The sequence below is a fragment of the Tetrahymena thermophila genome (genome assembly GCF_000189635.1).
Source record: "Tetrahymena thermophila SB210 genomic scaffold scf_8254365, whole genome shotgun sequence".
Lineage (NCBI taxonomy): Eukaryota > Ciliophora > Oligohymenophorea > Hymenostomatida > Tetrahymenidae > Tetrahymena > Tetrahymena thermophila.
In genome coordinates, this window is record NW_002476149.1 from 94,321 (window position 1) to 111,109 (window position 16,789).

The window sequence follows — 16,789 nt, forward strand, 5'->3', positions numbered from 1 at the left end:
ATGTTGAATTTGAATTATGTTTTTATTTTAAGTTAAAATTTGTAAAATTCATTTTTATTAAATAAAGTATCATATAAATAAAAATGTTAATATTTATCTTGTATATATTTATAAATGTTTGATACATTTAATAATAAACCAAGTAGGTAGGTTCTTATACTATTACTTTTTATATTTCTAAATTTTATTTTGCATCTTTCTCTTCTTTCTCTTGAAGCAAACAGTCTTTTTACTATTAAAAAAGTATAGTTTCATTTTTTTTGCTTACAAAATAATAAAATAAATTAGTATAATTGAAGATCTATTAAATCCTAGCCCAGATCAATATTTATTTTATTTTCTTTTATTATGATTTAAAACATAATTAAGTAAAATTATTTTGGAATCCCACAAACAATGAAATTACAAAATTTAGGTTTCTTGTTTATTTAATAACTAAAACATGAATATAGGAATGTATGTATATTATTGAAATTATTAATTTATTTTTTAAGAAGTATTTTAAATTCTATAGGTTGAGAACATGGTTGAATATTAAAATTACAATAAATAATTTTTTTACAAAAAAAATAAAGAATAATTAATAAATATAATATACAAATTAATACTTAATAAATAATTTTAATATCTTTTGAAATGTTTACCTTTTTGTTTGAATTATTTACTTACTTACTGATTGATTTAATTAATTAATTAATTAAAACAAAATTTCTTGTTTAACAAAATAAGATCAAGTCAGATTTAGGCATAGCTAACTGTTTTTTTATTTTTACTTACATTTTATTATTTTTCTTATTCAATAATTATTTTTGTACTAAACTAGCCCAAATCCTCCTCTTCTTCAGGTACACAATTTAATGAAGGTATTCCATTATCATCAACCTTATATTTTATAAATAATTCATTATATTAAAATTACTGTTAAATAACTACTTTGAATTTAAGTCCATTTTAATTTTATTGCAAAGAAGACAAAAATGATTTATTTATAGATGATTTTCTACTCCTAAGTATACTTTAAGGTATCGGCTAGTAAGTTCTCATACCCAATATGTGACTTGTTTCATTATCAGACAATTCAACTTTACTACCTGTATCATTTAACTAATTTTTCTTTTTTTTTTGCTTAGAAAACTCATCTTAAATATCAAACAAGTCAGTATGGTCTTTTAAGTTTAATTCATTTTAAAAATATGTTAATTTGATGTAAATTAATTCGTTTGTGTTAATTTAATTTTTACTATTCAAAATATCAACAATGGAAATGCAGTTCTTAGAAAGTCCTGACTGTAGAGGGTTGTTGCTCTCTTTAATTAATTTTCTGTTTTTTGATTAATCTAATTCCAAGACATACATGTCAGCATTTACAAACCCCTTTTCTTGGTATCCACCAAAAATTATAATTTTAGATCCAATTATTTAGGATGCAAAAGCACATTTTTGAAGATTCTTAAGACCATTTTCTTCAACACTTATCCAATTTAATGTTTCTAAGTCTAGGAGGCATATATCACCAAGAATTCCATTTTAGCTAATATTCATATTATAGCTTCTATAGAATTTTGAATTATCATTTCTGCCACCATAAACAATAAGTACATTTAAATCATCATAATAGTGCTGAGAATGTTGATATCTTGCCATTGGAAGTGCTCCTTTAACATCAGGTACTACCCACTTAAGTGGTTTTTATCCTAGCTTTATTATTCTTAATTAATTTGTTGCCTCTCCATTTTGTAGCAAACCTCCAAATACGTACAACCCTTCTTCTTTGACTTTTCTAACTTTTTTATCTTTTGTTTTTTTAATTTCTACATTATAATAAGGATTTTCAATTTTAGCATCTCCTCTGAAAATAGGGGTCATTTAGTGGAAAGCGAGACCTTTATCTAATCCTTCAACTTACAATATGTTACTTTAGAATATCCATAAAATAAAAAGTTATCATTTTTGTACAAATATTTTGATAAAAATAAATAAATAAATAAAATACCATTTAAAAGTTTCTAAATTAATTGATACAAAATCGTATAAATGTTTATTATAACTGTTGATACCTCCAAATATAAATAAAAACTTGGTAATTAAAACTGATGCATGATTTCTTCTATTTTCAATAATATCTCCGAATGTCCTAATTTAATTCCAACTATTCTTAGAAAATTCGTATATTTAAATATCATTAAAACATTATCTCATTTTAAGATGAGAATTATATTTTTTTTCTCCACCAAATACAAGCAAGTCTTTTTTATATCTTTCATATCATAAAAAATAATTAAAATATAAAATATTTAAATTTCATTTTACAAATGAGCAGTATGACCATATCTTCCTTCTTAAAGTTAAGCTGCTTAATCCATATTTGTCCATTTCCATGTTTGAAAATCAAGGTAGCACATTGTGTTAAATAAATCTAAACCCATGCCTCCGTATAAATATAATCTCTTATTTAATAAATAAAGATGCTAAAAATTTAATATATATAATATTTCATACTCCATCAATGTATGTAAGACTCGGATATTCTCTTGTCTCAGGTCTCCAACCATCATCAGTGATACAATACCAATAAAATTTTAAATTTGTTAGCTTTTTCTCATTTTATTCTTTATTTTAATTGTTAAACGGATCATCGTCTTCTTCGTTATGCTATTATGGCATCAGATTACCTTCAGTTCCAATAACTGGAGATGTGCTTTACTACTTAGCCATATTATTTAACACTTAGTCATGATTCTTAACCTTAATCTTAGGTAAATTAAATTTTTATTCCCTTTTTCTATATGAGTCAATCAATTAATCATAATTTTCTGTATAGTTTTTTTAAGCTTAATTTACTAGGAAATTTTTTTAAGTTCTATTGAAAACAAGTTGATTTGACATCACTTCTCTTGTATTGCTCTAATCTTAATTCCTTTTAGCAAATGACTACCAAGATTAGTTATTAACTAGAATTGTTGACATAGGAGTAAAACTCTTCATAGATAAGTAGTCTTTACCTAAAGACTTATTCAAAAGATCATCTGGTGCTGCTAAAAATGCCATATGAGTTGAATTAAAAATTTATTCAACTGTCCTTACATCAGATGAATTTATAGTGCTTTATAAGGCAGATTAAGTCATAAAATCTTTTTTTTTATCTAATCTTTACCTAAACGTTTGCCTTACTTATAACTCAAATTATTTTTTGCTAAAACTCTTTGTAGAATGTTAGAATTAACTTTTATTTTTAATTGGAGAATCTGTATCTTATTTTATGTAAAATTTTTTTTGAGATGAGGAAACTGTTTAGTTAGGATTGTAGGTTATTTTTTCCATGGGTTAATCTAAATGAAGTCTAGACGTTGAAAACATCATTTTGCTATTTACTTAACCAAATCTCTAATTTAAAGATAAATAACTTCGATTTTATATTTATAAAGTAAGTAATTTTTTGCGTTTTAGTTTTTAGCTATGACACTAATTAAATTAGTTTTTTAATTCGATTGTAAATTATAATCAATTTAAAAAGGATGCTTGCATGCATAATATATTGTTTGATTGTTTATTTATTTATTTCATATAAATACTTCATATAGTTATTCTTTTAAATAAAGTAAAAGAACAATTTTACTGATTATCAACTTTTAAGATTGATTCAAAATAAATCTTTTGTTAATCTAAACTATGATAACAAATTTATTAACAAATATTATCAAAATACATTAGTATTACTTGAAAATAATAATAAAATTAAATGTAACTTAAAGTAAATATCGCATGAATGATTTATTTCTAATCTATTCTATTTTTTAATTTTTGAGAAGATGCTAATTAAATAATATTTTTTTAAACACTTGTATTAAACCCTCCAATAAAATTTTTACAAAATAATAATTGCTAATTAAATCTAAGTCTGAATAAATCTAATTAGTTTTCAATTAAATTATTATTTTGCTAATTTACTTCCATATTGTAAATTAATTTCAAGAATTAACTACAATTTTTTAATTTTTTTAAAATAATGATTAGAGGATAAGATAGTTAATGAGTAAAATACATAAATTTAAATAACAATATAATATAAATTAAGTATTGAAAAAGTATTTAGTTAATATTAAAAAAGAGGTAATAGAGTTTGCATACAAATAATCAATAAATTTACAGTTAGAAAGAATATGTTAAAAAGGTTGGTAAGATAATATGATAGATTGAAAATTTTTCTATTTTATAATAGTAATTTAGATTTAATTTTTTTTATTTTAAGAATATACCAAAAAGTATTTATCCTCTATTGTGAGTGAAGAGTTGTATTAAAAATATTTATTTATTTACTCTTAATTAAATATTTAATATAAATTATATTATGTATCTTATAATTAATATATACATATTAAATCCTAAGTAAATTTTACTAACTAACTACCTAAGAACTGCAAATCATAGATGAAACTAATTTTTCATTTCTCAGAATTTTTTATAAATATTGTTATTTAAGTAGATTAATTTATTAAATTCATGTTAATTTACTATTAATCACTTAATGAATGAATGAATGAATCTATCAATCATCTTCATCATCTTCTTAATTAGAACTAGATTTGTTGGCTTGATTGTTATTGTTTTTATATTCGTTATATTTGTTCTTTTTTTTCTTATTAAATATTTATGCTTACTTTCCTGTTTAATTTACCTTCTTTTTGTTGTTTTATTTTTTATGTATTTAGTCTGAAAAATTGTTATTATTAAGTTGCATTTAAGAAATCATTTTCATATTTTGTCTATCATTTTAACTGCCTGCACTTTGAATTGTAGCCTTTGAACTTTACGAATCACTTTTCTATATTTACAAAAATGAGGGAAGTGATTAATTAGACTTTTATTTTACAGAAGAAATCTAATCAGTAAAATCAAAAGTGCCTCTTTAGCTTGAAATATTACTTATCATACTAATATTAACTTGTTGATGATTTTGTCTTTCAGTATATGCTTCTTTTAACGAAGGTTTATTTTGTTTTTTATGCTATGAGTACGGATAAGAATTAGGAGACTAAGCATGAGGGTGATTTTAAGGAGTAGAAGTATAGCTTTGCTAAATAAATGTAGTTGGTAAATGATGAGGGATGGACTAATGGTGGTGGAGATGGTGGGAATATTAATGAAGAATATTTTGACTTGGAGAAATAGGTATTATAGGTGGAGAGTTCAAACTACCTTAATGGCTTATTTATTAATAAGGCAATATTATCAAACTTTTATCTGGTGTTCTATGTTAATTATTTTCTCTATTCGGTTGACTTTTAAGCGAAGGTTTATCATCTATATCATCGTCTTAAACTCTTAATTCATTTTTATCAAAGAAAATATTCTAAGTATATTAATACTTTGATTACATTTCATCAATATCATCATCTTCATTAAGCTCTCCTTCTTCATCTTCTTCTTGATAACCATCTTCTTCGCTGGATAATTTTTCGCTTTCATCTACTTAGAATTTTTAATTTTTATTGACATGAGATTAGTGATGACCATGCTAATTGTGATGATTATGATTATGATGATGATGATTTCTGTGAGTTCCATGATTTGAATGTTATTCTTTCTCTTCATCTTAGACTTTTTAAGGTAAATACTCCTCTTCTACAAATTCATGATGAATTTAAGTGGATTTTTTAGATTTTTATTTGCTCGAAGATCTACCTGACTTTAATTCTTAGCTAAGAGAATCATCTAATCTGCATTTCTCAGTATTTGTAGAAGAAACCATATCCTATAGGTTTGCAAAATTCCCTCCTTTTGATAACTCAAAGGACATATCTTTCTAGATTTGAGGGACTTCTGATTATATAGCAAGAGAAGATTGAATATATTCTTTTGTTTCTTCTGTAATTATTTCTTCATCTTTTTTCTTCTATTTTGTCTAATTTATCTCTTATTCTTTTTACATTTCTAATTAATTTATAAATTCATCATCTGACTTTGTTTCATCTTCCTCTTCAATATTGTTTACTTAATATTCAAATGGAATTCCATTACTTGAATAATTTTATTCATTTGAGTATAACGACGTCTTCAAATTCTGAGCACTGCTACTATTTTTTGTTTACCTCACTGATTAAGATTAACTATTAGATAAACTTTCACCTTAAATTTCAGTTTTACTTTATCCAAAAAGTTCTTTTAGAAAATCAGAACCTTCTAATTTTTCTAAATCTCTTTCTTAGGTTTTATCAGTATATTAGTTATTTGAGAATTCCTCATCGTCATAATCTTCATCATCTAAGCTTAAGCATTGTTGAATTTCTTCTTGAATATGCTTATCTTAATATTTAACACTCTTCTTTTAGGACTTTTTCAATTTTCTATTTGAAGTACCATTATTGTTAGACCCTAGCATTATGCTATTATTTAGATTTGATTAACTGTTTTACAAATTATCTTAAGTAAGATTAACAAATGATCCATTACTTTATTAACTTTAATACTGATTTCTGGCACTAATATGATTGCCACTAGGCTCTCTTTTATGCATTCTTTCTTCATATTCATCTTATCCTAGTTCAAGTTGGTAATCTTAGTTCTAAAAAATATCTTCCTATCCAAATTAATTATAATCTGAATTTTTATGGTAATATGAGGTATCGCTATTAGCTTGATCTTTCGGGACCTAAAAATTAATAGCCTCATTAGAATAGCTAGTTTTATTAACTTCAGGATCACTTTATACAATTATTTAACTGTTTTCTACCTTATTTCTTCTACTTAGTGAGTGTATCCTGGCATCCTTAGAGCTTGACTTTTGTTGTTCATTCTTGCTATTCAATTAAGCTTAGTGAGCAGAAGAATGAGCAAAAGATTTTTTGTGTTAGCTACTGTTACCAAATTACTAAAATAAAGCAATATTTTAAATGTTAGTAGGAACCATTTATGGTGTATTTCCAGTGCTACTGCTTGAGTTAATTTCTTGAATCATATTTTTAGACATGTTTGGATGCGACATATGATGTTAGTGGCTGGAACCAGAAAAAGAAGAATGGTGGATCTAAGGATTATGGGGGAATTACTAATTTGTTACATATCCACTATTAGAATGTTAGAATTGAGTATGGTGTTAGCTATGATAGTCATGCAAACTCGATTATGAAAGTAAATTTCTAGAGTTCTTAAGTTTTGAATAATCATGATTTTTCATAAGGCCGCTTGAAGTGATCTTAAGGAGATTTTATTTATTGTTTTAATGAGCTTAATGAGAGGTTAAAGAGCTCTACTTCTTTTCTGCATATTGATTTACTATTTAAGATGGTTATTAATTATACAAAATCGATGTGTTAGAACTTTCCATATTATTCCCAATTATCATTGATTAAGAAGTATTTTAATTTAATTTATTGTAATGATAATAATTTGAGTGGAGTTAAGTTTAGCTTTTCTATTACTGTTAATTTTTGGTTGAATAAAACTAATGCTCTTAGTTAAAAACTTAGCTATTTGGAAGACTTGATTCCATTTAGAATTAGTTATAATACTAGTTTTATTCACCAGAATAGTTGGTTATATAATTTTGTCTTGCACTATTAGGATGTGATGTAGATATTAAACTTGAACTAAAGTTTGTATTATGTTAATTTACTTACATCATATTAAGAGGTGGTACTTAAATTTAAGTAGGATGATTTGAAATAAATTCTCTTGATTTTTAATTTGTAATCATAGGCTTTTTTCTCGTTTAATAAACAGTATTGTGTGCTCCAGGAATATTGCTAATCTGCTAAGTAAATGGACTGATATTTAAAGTAGATTGTGTCTATAACATCATGTTTGGTTGTTAAATACTTGAATAAAATTATTTTGGAATTTTAGGATTACCAAACTTTTTGCAATATTATTCTATCAATTTTTTAGGATTTCCCTACGCTTTTTTATAGATTTTTTCAAATTATTTTCTATTCTCAAGAACTTTTTTGATATTAATTTGTTCTAGGTCTAGTAAGGAATCTAAAAAGTTTAGTGATTCTTTTCTTGAAAAAAGTTTTATTTCATGATAATGCATATTAGATTTTATACAACTAAGGGGACAGTTCTTTTACTCTAAAGTAGGGCGAAGAGACTTTTGAGTAACAAGAATGTAGTGAATATCAAATTTGTTAATATAGAAGAATAAATACTCAAAAAATTTAATTTTATAATCGTTAGAGGGATTAAAACTGTTAATAATAATGTCAAAATCATCGAAAATAAGTAGCATCTTTTTTTAATTTTAGAAATACTCACACACATCTTAGCTGAATTACAAACCAAGTAAGGACGACATCAAATTTCGTAAATCGTAATTATGGTTTGGGAGGTCTTTAAGACTAAAGTAATATACGCCATCGCAGAAAGTATTTCTAGTAAAAGTAAAGTAAGCAATCTATCCATTAAAAAATAAATTTTATAACAAATTAAAAAAATAATTTTTTTAATTTAAAATTTCAGTTTGAAAATAAATAAATATGTTTTAATTTATTAATTTAAATCAAGTTATTTTATGTAAAAAACATTTAATTTTATAAAGCGAAATCTCATTTATAAGTTAATTGAATTAAAACTTTAATTTTAATTGAATTCACTAATCATTAATTATCAAATCAAGAAATATAAAAATGAAATTACTTGTTAAGCCACTATTGTTTTTCCTATTCCAACTTGTCCGTATATATTTACACAGCTTTCTTGAATTTTTTACAAAATTATATAAATATCTTGCTTTCTTCCAGAGATTCTGAGGAAATTTCTGTTTAAATTTTAAGGAGGACGTTCAGATGTTATATCAATAATTTAACCCTTTCTGAATTCGTATTTGCTTTTAAAACAATTATTAAATATAAATAAATTTTATCAAATGCAATTTAAAACTAATTTACGCATCCATCCAGTCATCTGATAAAAAGAGATCAGGGCCTTTTCCAAGAATTTATTCAAAAGTCTACTCATCCCTTATGTCTTCAGAACATACTGTAATAGTAGCTTCTACCATTTTTTGTTTGGCATAATTAAACGCTCTCCTAATATGCGATTAAGGATTGGGATCAGGTCGATCTGATAATAATTAAGTGAGAAATTCAAACTAGAATTATTGAATGGCAAACTCTCTTAAATAATATAAATAAAAATCTTCATATTCATCCTCTTCTATTTCGTTGCTGAATTCCTATTCCTTAGTGTTTTTGCTTAATCCTTATTTCTTATTTTTCTTACTAGTATTACTTTGATCTCCATTTTCTTTTTCTTGATAGCTTGGGTTCATTATCGTGGGTCTTCTTCCAAAATGAGGCCTTGTATACTTTTTGATAGATTTGAATTAAAAAGCAATAATAGTTGGTCTTCTTCTTAGTTCAGAATCTCTGTCTACTTGATCTAATTTTTAAATATTATTCGTTTGAATAAAATGAAATCATTCATTTATTTTTTTACCTTTGTATTCGTCTGTGGATTTAGATTTTGTCTATTTTTTATCAGGGTTGTTTTACATTTTTTTAATTGAATCATTTACTTTATCAATAATTCTAAAAAACATCTCTTTTAATTTTAAACCATTAGGAGTGCAAAGCATTAGAATTTCTATTTAACCAAATTCCTCATAATGTTATTTATAGTATTCTTCCATTTCATTTTCTTTATACTTTCTCATCAAAGGAAGCTAATCTTCCTCAACAATAATACCATCTTCTTCCACATCATCGCAAGTGATGCACATAAACTTTTAATATAATAATAATTACCTTAAAACAAATAAATAATTGTAATATTTTACTTTAGAACCTCTTTATAGACATTCTTTAAAATGTTTTATAGTCTATATTTCGAATTTGAGATTAAGTTCCTTTCCTAACTTGCTTAGCACATCTATATTAATATACATAAATTTACATTTTAAAAAAACTAACTTACTTACAAATTAAAAATATAACCTGTTATTCTTCTTTTAAATGACTAATTTAAGCGTATGATATGTCCGTAGGGAGTTTTTTTATCTTAATATATTATTGGAGCAGCTCTCATAAATTAGAAAACATTAGAACTAATGTGATGTAGTTGATCGTTAATTTCACCTAATATTTTCTTGCAATCAGCCTCTAAGCTAGTTAATTTCCATATTTTAGAATTATTTAAAGCAGGGTCAATCATATCTTTTTTCAATTTAATTAGATTTTAAGTATCTCTTGAGTTTTTGAGGCCATTGAGCTTTTTCTTGCAGTAAACTACTGTGGCTTGAATCATTAAGCTGTTAAGACCATTACTTTCGAAAACTTTGATAGCTTGTTCGAGTTCTTAGAATCTGAGCTAGAATTATGTATTGAATTCAAGTTCAAATAGAGAGTTCAACAAAATTAGCTTGCTTTCTAAAATATTTAAACAATCAGGACCCATTTTTATATCTTTTTTATCTTCATCAATAGATTCTTCTTTTTTCTTAAGTTCTTTTATTCTCAGCAAAAGCTTAGGTATAAGACTTTCAAGAATTAGATTTACTTTGCCTTTAACTCCATTAAATCTAGGATCTTTGGGTATTTTAAGAATTTATTCAAATGTATGAGAAAGCTCATTTTCTTTATTTTTTTTAAAAGATACAAATATCAAGTAAAACACAACAAACTGCTTCTCTATATCCATCAATTCTCTATTAAATTATCAAAATCCTAAAATTAACCAAAATTAACAATTAGAAATAAATTTACATAAAAACTTCATTTTTATCAAATTCAGTAAACTTTTTATCTACTTCTTCATAAAAACTCTCTATTTCATCTCTATGAATAACATCTTCTATCGAATTATTCATGTGGTCTGATGAAAACTTTTCAATGTACAAAGATATTTTGAGAAACAAAAGTTTTGATTTTGCTACTAAGAACTAAAAGTTTTAATGGTTTTTAAGTAATTCTTCTATGACTTACTCAGCTTATACGCACTGCTCTTCACTAGTAGAAAGTTCATCTAATAGTTTATGAATTGAAGGTATATTTACACATAAATCTTAGATATGCTTCTTCATTTTTTACTTTTGCTTCTCATCACATTGCTTACTGTCTAATTTATTATAAGTAATTTCATTAATAAAAAAATAAAAAAATAAATTTTTTTTTATTATTTACTAATATGAGCAATGATTTATCTATGATCTTCTACGTTTAGATACGAGTAAAAGTTTCCCTCATGCAATTTAAATACATCAATGGGAGTTAATGATGAAAATAATTTCTACTCAGTCTTATCTGACAATTTTTTCTCTAAATTAACCGAATCTCTATGGACGACACTTATTTTCTTATCTTCACTGAAACCTCTAGCGTTGCTATGAAGATTTTCAGGTGTAGTATCGTAATATTCATTATCTGATTCACCAGTTTCTTGCACTTTATTAGATTTCATTGATTAACATTATGAAATTTTGTGGAGTTAATGCTAAGGTATGTAATGAACTCCATACAAGCCAGAATGACTTAAGGAGCAGTACTCAATTATTCTTTCTTAATGATGAGATTTTTCTTTTAAATTATGAAGTAGTTTTCTAGAAAATATAGAAAGATACTCTAAAATCAGAATCTCTTTATGAAATAAATCTTATCTGTATTCTTATTACTTGAGCTATTCGACAACAAATTTTTTAATCCTAAATACAACTACATCGAACTTACGAGAAACACTCATCCAGAAATATTATCCATTTTTAAATTTCTTATATCGATAAAATTCTTCGTGTTGTTAATCATTATCGAAATCATCTTCTTCCATATTGTCTTCTTCTTATTTTAATTACTAAAATATTGTGAGCCTCTTACTCTGCATTCTCTTTAACCCACTGATTTCAGGTATTTCATGCTGAGCTAATTCTGATGTCCTATTGGCTGCTATTTCATTTGTATAAAGAGTCAAACATTCCATCAGTTTTACCCAATCATGTGGTATTTTTTTCTTTTTTTCTAAAAATTTTAAATCTTCTATACTTACACCATGAGGAAATAGACTAATTAACAAAAGCATATCGTAGGCTTATTAGTTTGTCTGTCTTAAATCTCTATTAATTTAAATAGTCCATTAATTATAAAAAATATTTATTTTATTTTTATTAATGTTAAAAGGTAATTTTATTATTTAAGTTTATGCTCAAAAAAAAAAAACAATAATTTACTTCATTAAAAGGTTGAAAGCAGTAAAGTCTTTTTGTCTTTCATTAATTTAGTTATTTTTCAGTGATGTTAATATTTGAGAAATGTCCATATTTTCACTTATATTTTAAAGGGCTTCCATTATGGATTTAGGTGATTTTGGCATAATTTTAATTAATTCTGACAATTATTCATTGAATTAAGGGTTATTTGAGTGCTCACGAATGGTATCTCCTGCATAGAATTCTATTAGTTATTTTACATAAAAATCACTTAGGTTTCCAAGAGTGATTTATGGAATTTAGCCTTAACCAAGTTTTAAATCAAACTTTTCATGAGAAATAATTAAAAATTTAGCTGTAGTATTTTAAGCTAACTCGTTTATTGTTGTTTCGAATTTAAATCTATTGTTTTTTATCAAATCATCACAGTTATCAAGAATAAACAAAACCTTTTTATCCTTTAAGTGACTATATGCCACTTCCTTTGTATGATACCCAAGTCTCATTTTTTATTCAAATTTTGTAATTTTTGTTTTCATTCTTTCAAAATCTTCAAAAATAATCTCAACTACTTGCCCTCTTTCTTTAAGGTGCCTTGCTACTTTTTTTGCAACAGCAGTTTTTCCTGTACCTAAATCTCCATGAAGAGCAACAAATCTGAATTTTATTTTAGTATTATTCATAAAAGCTTTATAGATTTTAAAGATTTCCATATTCCTAATTTTAAAGATAAAATTTTTTTTAAATGATATTTTATTGAATTTAACTTACCTTCCAAATATTTTGCTTTGGTCTTAGAAGATCGGATGATTAAAATCAAGATTGCTTTTTTCTATAATATTTCCTTCAGGCAAGTCTGACATTATTTTTTAATCTTCTTAGTCTTCTCTTTTAATTAATCTAAATTTAAGTGACTCGTCATGAGGAGTTTCTGATCCGTGGCAACAGCAAACAAATAGTGGTTCATTATTCTGTATTACCTCTTCATAATAGTCTTCATAGTTATCTTTATATTTTTTAAGAAAATCGTTTGCCCATTCACAAGTGTATTCATGTATCATTTTCTTAGAATTAGGACATTTGCATTTCGGTTAAGGTAAGTGCTATTCATGTGCCTTATCAAAACCATTATTCATAGCTTCTTCAAACCTTTAAATTAAAATAAAAAATGTAGACTTAAGAATTAGTAAGTATAATACCATAAGCAATTTTAGTCATGAGAATGCGCACAGCAACAAGTAAAGCAACCTTCATATTATTTAGCTTGTAAGGATATTTTAGCACTTTCAAATGATTCTAAAACAGATCGGCCTGAAAAGATATTCATATAAAAGCTACTTGAAAAGGTTAAAGCTGCTTTATCTTCAATTTTCAAATCAGATTAAACTGCAATTACAAATGGAATTCCAGCTTCATAAAAAATTTTTCCTACTTCCTCAGAGTGACAAGCATTAAAAAAAACAAGTTTAACATTACAATTTTTTTACTTTAAAAATTCAGAAAATCTCTTGCTTGTAATAGCATCGAGCTTTGATTCCTCATCTTCAAAGGCAAGGTAATATTGCTATTCTTTATCAGAATAATCTCCATGACACATAATATGTAATATTTAAGTGTTTCTGTTGAATGCCTTTTCCAAATTATCTAAACTTGCTACAACAATATCTAATTTTATTTATTTATTTGTTTCTTTTAAAAATTCATTTAGTTTTTGAATTTCTTATTCATAATCAACAGGATCTCCTGCAGGTAAATACTACTGTTAAGCCCCTGTTTACTAAGTAGCCTAAATTTATAATTTTACTATAGGTTCACTGTACATAATTGTCATATCTGTCATATTAGAGGTTTTTCCTTTTAAACCAGGATTGGAATTTCCACCTGAATTTTAGCTTTAAAAAAGTTTGCTATTATCAGAAGAATTTCTAAATTTACTGTTTCTTCTTTAATAATCTCTTAATACTGGTTTTCTAACCTATCCTTCTATACTTTTATTTTCTTTGTTAGGTAATAAATGAGTGGAATTAGGTATTTTATTTTTCATGAAACTAATAGAAGAAGAACTATCTCCTTAAGCGTCATGTGAGGGTTTGTTGCTAGATGTTTAGAATTGTTAAGGATCAGGTGATATATGGCTTGGTCTATTTTTAGAATTTATAGAGTTTTGCCCAAGAACTTTATTTGGAATGTTCGAACTTAAATTACTGCCTGATGATATTTTTTTTTTATTTTAAAGCTGGTCTATATCATTTGCCTTTGCTTAAGCTTCAGATGAATTAGGCTAAGAAATCGTAATAACCTTATTGGGAACAGGTTTGACAATGTTCTTAAAGAAATCAATCTCAGGAGCATCATCTTGAGGTATATTAGAAAATAATATTGGAGCTTTTACTGTAGAAGATCCTAATTCTTCGTTTTCTTTGCTATCTTTAGGATTGCTTGGAATTTTAATTTAAAATATTGGTTTTTCTTTGTTATCAATGTCAGTTAAAGAGCCTTGCACGTTGTTAATCATCAGGGAGTTCTCTTGATTTTTCTAGCTATCACTTTTGCTCTATAATCCATTATTGTTAAATATGCTTGATGTTTGCATCTTCTTTGAATCTATGTGAACTATAGAAGTTAAATTCTAGTCAGATAGATTAGAATTAGCTTTATTACGAGTTTCATCATCTTTTATCAAATTTCCAAACATATTTATTACCTATTTTTAATTTTAGGATGTTTATTCTGTCTCAAATTCTTTCATATGTTAGGATTGCTATTTATTCATTTCATTGCTGAATAAACTTTCCTTTGTTTCTTGCTTTTTAAAGTCAAAATCAATACTTTGCTAAATGAGCGAGCTATTAAACTAATGTCTTGGCTCACTACTCTGCATATTTATATTAAAATTTTATTATGAATTAGCTAAATGGTTATGTTGAGGCTTAAACTAAAAACTCTACTCCATAAACTACTAAGATGCACTAAAACTTTAACTTCTTGGTATCATTCCCGTAAAATGCATAGGTTAATTTTATTTATTTTCTACCTATTATATTTATACTGCAAGAGCATTGTAATAGTCATTTAATGTACTTAAAGTAGTTTAAACTAAATTATTAACTAAATCTCTTTGCCTTTCTATCTAATTATTTAATGTTTCTTCCATTATATCTTTCAGATAAATCTCATTATCATATTAAAAAAATCTTAACATATCGTTCTGTCTCTATTAAATTTTATCTACTTTTATATTTATTTACTCCATGCTCTTAAATAAATTTTAAATAACTTCATTTTCTTAAAATACTTGCAGATCTCCTTTTTACTACTCCAAAAGAAGAATAATTTCTGTTTCTATTTACTCTTCCTCATCTATTGTGAAATCTATTCCAAAATTGTTTTCGCCAATAGTGATCCAATATATGTCATTTTTTAACTTTATGTTGTTTTCTTAGAACTTTGCATTATCATTTTTAAGTAACTCTACAAGCATATCGAAAGTAAGAATAGTTATTTCACCTTCGTTTATGTGATCGCTTAAATCTATTAAATGCCACTAATAATTTTCATCATCTAATCTAATGCTAACTTCTTCTTCATGTCTCGCATATCTATATTTGATAAAGAACTATTTTTCTCTCATTCTTTATAAATTATATCTTAGCTAGTAACTTCACTTTCTAATCTACTGAGCTTGTCAAAGAAAGTTTTTGAGTAATCACTCTTAGACCTTTGCCAATCTCTTGTTAAGAAAGTCTTGTTTTATTCTATAAATATATTTAATTAAAGGAGTTTACTTAATCTTTTTGGTAAATTAATACCCTTAAGCTTTTTTTATTTTATGAGAATATTAATTTTTGTTAAAAAGTCATTACTACACATAGCTAAAATGTTAAGAGGATTTAAAAAAAAGTAAATGATATTGCATGATCGTTTAGATTTGCTGATGAAATTGCCTGTTAATACAACATAGATACTGTAGAAATTTAAGTTTAGATGTATACTATTCGTAAAATTTCATAATACTGCTAATAATAAAAGAAAACAAATAATATGTGACTTAACTTAAATTGAAAATAATATTTCAACTAAAATTCTAAAAAATTTCTAATTTGCAGTCAAACGCTTGATTGGTATTTAAGTTCATTCATTTAAAATTTTACTTTGTTTAAATAAATCAAAATAGAAATATATTAATAAATGTTAATTATTAAGATAAAAACTCGAAATTTCATTAAAATTAATTAAATTGAAGTTTCAAATAAATAACCATGTTTGATATTCTGAAAACAGATACAATTTTAAAAGTATTTCAATATATTTTCCAAATTAAAAATTATACAATTTTTTTAAATTTATTAATTTAATCCTAATTTTCAATTATAAATTTTAAAATAAATTTATAGGAAAAGCAAAATACCATATCCCCTCTAACCTCTTAAGTAACTTACAAATCTCAAATATTAAAGAGGTTAATAGCATAAATTTTTTAAGTGCTTAAATTAAAAAAAGATTTTAGATGAAAGCCATTACAAATACATACAGTATATTTACTTATTATAAAATAATAATTTAAAAATAATTAATAGTTTTTGTTAAATATCTTTTAAAATAAGATTAATTTGATATGAAACAACAATACATTTTTAAATAATTTTATTATAAATT

At 24.9% G+C, this 16,789-nt stretch overlaps 2 protein-coding genes across 2 annotated transcripts; both read right to left on the reverse strand. All coding sequences in view use genetic code 6, as the record gives it.

Annotated features, from left to right (window-relative positions):
• Nucleotides 1–422: 422 nt before the first annotated feature.
• Nucleotides 423–3,466, reverse strand: TTHERM_00684620 (kelch motif protein). The gene is made up of 6 exons (XM_001025163.2): nucleotides 2,500–3,466; nucleotides 2,311–2,447; nucleotides 1,994–2,257; nucleotides 1,242–1,915; nucleotides 934–1,166; nucleotides 423–882 (listed from the first exon to the last, which is right to left on the reverse strand). The coding sequence occupies exons 1-6, from the start codon at nucleotides 3,358–3,360 to the stop codon at nucleotides 736–738; spliced, it is 2,316 nt and encodes a 771-aa protein (XP_001025163.2). The 5' UTR covers nucleotides 3,361–3,466; the 3' UTR covers nucleotides 423–735.
• A 1,080-nt stretch (nucleotides 3,467–4,546) lies between these two features.
• On the reverse strand, nucleotides 4,547–15,764 carry TTHERM_00684630 (AAA family ATPase; the record flags this gene model as incomplete). Its single annotated transcript, XM_001025164.2, has 11 exons — nucleotides 4,547–8,392; nucleotides 8,635–8,824; nucleotides 8,886–9,378; nucleotides 9,436–9,721; nucleotides 9,776–9,867; nucleotides 9,933–10,642; nucleotides 10,701–11,052; nucleotides 11,118–12,040; nucleotides 12,155–12,850; nucleotides 12,905–13,282; nucleotides 13,333–15,764. The coding sequence occupies 11 exons, from the start codon at nucleotides 15,762–15,764 to the stop codon at nucleotides 4,547–4,549; spliced, it is 10,398 nt and encodes a 3,465-aa protein (XP_001025164.2).
• Nucleotides 15,765–16,789: the final 1,025 nt, after the last annotated feature.